This window comes from Ruditapes philippinarum, unplaced genomic scaffold (genome assembly GCF_026571515.1).
Source record: "Ruditapes philippinarum isolate M1 unplaced genomic scaffold, ASM2657151v2 ctg9076_1_1_1_1, whole genome shotgun sequence".
Taxonomy (NCBI): Eukaryota; Metazoa; Mollusca; class Bivalvia; order Venerida; family Veneridae; genus Ruditapes; species Ruditapes philippinarum.
In genome coordinates, this window is record NW_026854743.1 from 25,880 (window position 1) to 30,913 (window position 5,034).

At 30.6% G+C, this 5,034-nt stretch overlaps 1 protein-coding gene across 1 annotated transcript; it reads right to left on the minus strand.

Annotated features, from left to right (window-relative positions):
- Positions 1–408: 408 nt before the first annotated feature.
- Positions 409–3,581, minus strand: LOC132740905 (uncharacterized). The gene is made up of 2 exons (XM_060728963.1): positions 3,402–3,581; positions 409–2,145 (listed from the first exon to the last, which is right to left on the minus strand). Exon 2 carries the CDS (start codon positions 1,986–1,988, stop codon positions 1,248–1,250), a length of 741 nt encoding a protein of 246 aa, XP_060584946.1. The 5' UTR covers positions 1,989–2,145; positions 3,402–3,581; the 3' UTR covers positions 409–1,247.
- Positions 3,582–5,034: the final 1,453 nt, after the last annotated feature.

A 5,034-nucleotide genomic window follows, 5' to 3' on the forward strand; every position in this document is an offset into this window, starting at 1 on the left:
TGCATAATAATAAATAATCTGCATAAATGTATAATGAACTATTAAAATTGATTTATTAAGTGTAATAGTATATGTACATGCATTTCCATATTCACAACTGACATATGCTACAATTTATTAACTATGCTAGCTGTCTAAAATATCAGATTAGATTGTACCTATTGTATTCTGAAAGAAAAAAATCTTGATCCCCTTTGAACCTGAAAAAAATCTTTTGGGTAGGGGCAAATTTGTTAGGTAGGTAGGGAAGGAGAAACAAATTCAATTTATTTTAGGCCTTAGTAGAAATGACAATATGCGGGATAAATCAATATCAATTCATTCGTTAGTCCTTTAACAAGATTGTCTTGTTGTTCAATAGTCTCGATTTGGATTCAAAAATGTTTCAAACTTGTAACTATTCAACCTTTATTATAAGAAAGTTATCTAATATATACAAGTCCTTACAAATACATTCAAGGTACATAAGTGCGATATCAAAATATTAAGCAATGACTCGATGAAGAAATAAGCAAGCTTACAAACTTAATAATTTGATAAATAAAAGTTGTTTAGCAATGCATTTTTCATTTGGTTCTTGGTTTTAAAATTACCAAAACATCTTTATTTACTATACAGTAAAAACCCTCAGTTAAGACCACCATCATGACAAAGTGGTCTTAATTGTGAATATTCTTATTGCTTACATACTTTATGACCATGGTCTATTTTAGTCATGTTATATGACCAAACAATATGTATATTAACAATATAAAAGTATGTTATAATATATAATCTGATGTAAATATATTTCTGAGAAATTTAACATTAAATTCTATTTAGTCTGATTTGAATATTGATTATTAAATGATAAATATAATTCACCTGTTAAATAAGAAATTAATTCTTCATAAAATAAATGTGCTGCAACATTAAACCACTATAAAATTTACTTTCTCGCCTTTTTTTCATACAATAACCCAAATAACAACAGTTGTTGACACCTTGTGAAATCAAGTGTCAAGCTTAAGAGAATTCAAGCAGATCATAACAAAATTTAAGATAAGATAGGTGTTGGCTTTAATATCAGTGGTCTCAATAGAGGGGTCAAATAAACAATGAATTTGGGCTGAATCTGGTGGTCTTAAAAGTGGATAAGCGGGGTGGTCTAAATTCTGGATCATGTAACCATTGATATAAAGAACAGAAAATTCTGTTCTTTTAAAAAATGGTCTTAATAGCGGAGTGGTCTTAATTCCGGGGTGGTCTTAAGTAGGGATTCTACTGTATATATCTATACTGATATAATTTGGCAAAACTTGGCATTTGTAAACATGTATCTTGTCTTGAAATCCACCAACAATAAGTCTACATCTTTCTCTGTCGAAACACATGGAAGACGCAATTGAAATATCTATTGGCTTGCTATCTACAGTCCGATGTTTTTTTCCAGTATAATCCAGTTGATGAACATTGTTTTTTACATCTAATACAATAACAATACCTTCACCAGCAATACATATATCACGTATGCCATAATCGTCAATTTGTGAACTGAATATATGATTTCCTTTAACAACTATTGTAGCTAGACCTGTAACTGTCATGAAGTAGAGCCGCTCACCATTGTCACTTATAGCAATGGGGTTTATGTTGAACCTGGTCCGAATTTCACCAAATTGATAGATAACTTGCTTTTGTTTACAGTTTTTGTCATATTTGTAAATTGTGTCACTACTGCTAACATAGAGTGTGTCACCGTGACAAGCTATATCGAGACATTTATGATCTAGCTTCGTTAATTGTCTTAGTTTTATCTTACCTGACACATTCACGTACTGTATGCCTCCTAAACCAGCAACAACTGTATTGTTGCCTATATAACATACATAATAGGGAGTTTCATGTACATCACAGTAGTTTATTACCTTGTATGAACTGTTCAATATCTTCAGTTTTCTATTCCCTTCATCAACAAGCAGAACTTCACTATTAGGAAGCATACACATACTAGTGATTGAACAATTTTCTTCATCATTGTTGTCTCTATTAGTTAAAGTATTATCTATCCTAACGTTATAACTTTTTTTTATACTGATGGCTAGACGACGTTTCTGTTCATCATAAGACCTTTCAGATGTAACCTGTTTTATTCCATGACATGTGCTTTATGAAAAGAAAAAAACAACAACATTATTTTATTGACACACTGTTCATTTTTGTCTGCGATCCTCGGGTCATTATAAACATCGTCGGACCATTATAGTACAATGGCGAACAGCAACCAAGTATTAACCTCTAAGAAATATGTTGTACACAATCGAAGTGCAAAAAATCCCCATGGTCAGAAAATGGTTGTTACTTCCATAAGTTGTACAAATTATCTGCCCTATAAATGAAGGGCCAATTACAGCGCAAACACTTCATAAACAATGTATTAGTAACTAAATTACACAGAAGGGTGTTGATATGATGTTTGAACCATACGTGCATCACATGATTTTAAAGAGCTAATTTTAATTACTGATCAGATAATAAATTTTAATAATGATAATCATGCAATAATAGTTTGCATGTTTACAAAATAAAATGAATATGATCAGTTTTAAGAAAAAAACACGTATAAAAATGTCATAACAGCAATTACAAGCTTAAAAAATCCTTGGTAAATTGTAAAGAATTAGCATGTCAGAATATCACAACACAAAAAACACAAAGCAGCAGGTAATCCCTTTAATAAATACCTGGCACTTTTTCAGGAATTAAGGTAATATTCTAATTAAAAGTTAACAGTTAAATAAATACAAAACACCTATTAGAAATGCTGGAATTGGCCGATATAAAAATATTTTGTTAGTTTTGTTTGTTTGTTTGGTTTTAGGGCGTACTGGTCAACAAAGTTTAATTAGGTCATATTGCTCCGGAAACAGAAACGGATAATTTGGCTAACCTCGGATGCTAAAAACGTCAAAGCAATAGCGGGGTCAAAACCACATCACTGGATCAAAAGGAACTATTTAGTCGCTCACTGTATCTGAGTGTAGACCAAATGTTACATCGGCCAATCGCTATATAACGAAAAGACTAATTATTCTGCCAACACTCGAATATTTATCAAAGGTGATGACTATAACATATTTCATTCGTCTTACTAACCAAATAAATTTAAGTTATTTCAATATGCTAAAATGAGGAATAAAATTAAAGTGTCGGGTCAATAAAAGTATCAAATGATTTTTTTTTCAAACTATAAATTGTTCTTATTTGTTTACACATTTTTAAGTGAAATCAAGCTTAAATTTTTTCTGACAGACAAGTTGTCAGTCATTGTTGCACGAATTTAAAATGCTTTTGTTTAATTTGATACCTTTTGTACTATATTAACCACTATAAGTTACTGATTGTAAGAAATGTATAATTACCCATGTTTTGATTCTCTGCATGCTGTACATAAAACGTGTCATGGTCAGGACAATAGAGAGTACATTGTGTATTTTGATGCTCGGTACAAGTCATAATTCTGGTTACGTCACTTAATTCTGAAGACAGTAGTTTTACGTATTCAAATATCTGTACATGTTTTTGTGTTTACAGAATAAAAAATTTCAACGTATTAAGTTTTTCAAAATCCTTAGATATTTTAACGATATAGAGCAAACAATGTTTTAATTTATTTTGATTAATCAATCATTTAATACTATTAATATGCACTGATTACAAATGCACCGACAGTAGCAGAAAACACTGTTAAAAAATAAAAGGTATCATATATCATTATTATTCATATTTAACTTAAAAGCAGAAAGTTTTTTGCTTTCTCTTAACCATTTGATAGGGGAAATTGCCCTTATGTCTTTCAAATTTTTTGTCATAATTTCACTTGTACCATGTCTAAGGGTTTTTAAAAGTTTTTTTTTGAAAAATTTGGTTTTCTGAAAAGGGTGGCTTGAGAAAAAAATTTCCATGGGATTCCCAAACTGGGGGGAGTTGATTTTTATGTCTGTTTACGATTGGTCTGTGGGAGAAATAACAACGATACGGCATTTCTTTATGGCCTTGATGAAATCTACGAGGTGATAGATTTGTGTATCAGTTGATCTTTCAACAAAAGGCGAACCAGTCATATCATCGTTATCCTTAATATAGTCTCTCATTACTTCATAAACTCTTTGATTCCCTTCGACATTTTTTTCACCATTTTTAGCAATAACATTTATCTGTAGATCAATCAAGAAGTGCTCTGAAAAGAAAAACATAATAGAGAATTAATGCACGGTTTAACATGGATCAAAATATGCAGATATAATGCAGGCACAAATTGTGTATTAGCGCTATTCTCAAATAAGTTACATTTATTTTTTCCCATATAACTATTATACAGGTTTCGTCATGCCTTCCCGTTTATAACCGTTATACATAACGCATGCATATTAAAAACAAGGTACATGCTTGCGTAATTGTATCCGTTAAAGCATGTTTCCGTCTTCGTTAAAGTGACATTATGCCCATCTAAAGGTATTTAGTGAGTGAACAGTTGAGAGTCTAAATAAATTTTCATTTTGCCACCATTACTTTTGATTTAATAATTTACTTCGCATAAACAATAAATAACCACCGGATTCGAACGCAATTTCAGTGAATGTCATTTAGCATCTACCTGTAACATTCAATTTATAAAAAAGTGGGGCAGTCTTTTTATATTTTAGGTAGATTTAGGCAGATTTTAAATTTTAGCTTAAACATTTTCCAATATAATCTGTTGGTCATACATCATTTAAACAGTCAATCTATATAAAGTCAATTCAGCTCAACTTGACAATAAAAATGTGAGCATAATGTCACTTTAATATACACCTACGTGCGCAGTTTTAATGCCAGAACAACAAGAAAAATTAAGAGAATGGTTCTTTGACTATGAATGATTGATATATTTCAAATATAGCTAGTTCAACTCGTTTTAGTTACATTCTCGTGTTAGTCCTTAAACAAATGAATGTATAAAATAACATTATGTTCTTAATATGTTTGTCTTCTCTCAATGTGAACAATCTTTGA

Bases quoted from the DNA above. Each gene is read 5' to 3' on its own strand.
- LOC132740905 (XM_060728963.1), bottom strand. From the start codon at position 1,988: ATGTGTATGCTTCCTAATAGTGAAGTTCTGCTTGTTGATGAAGGGAAT.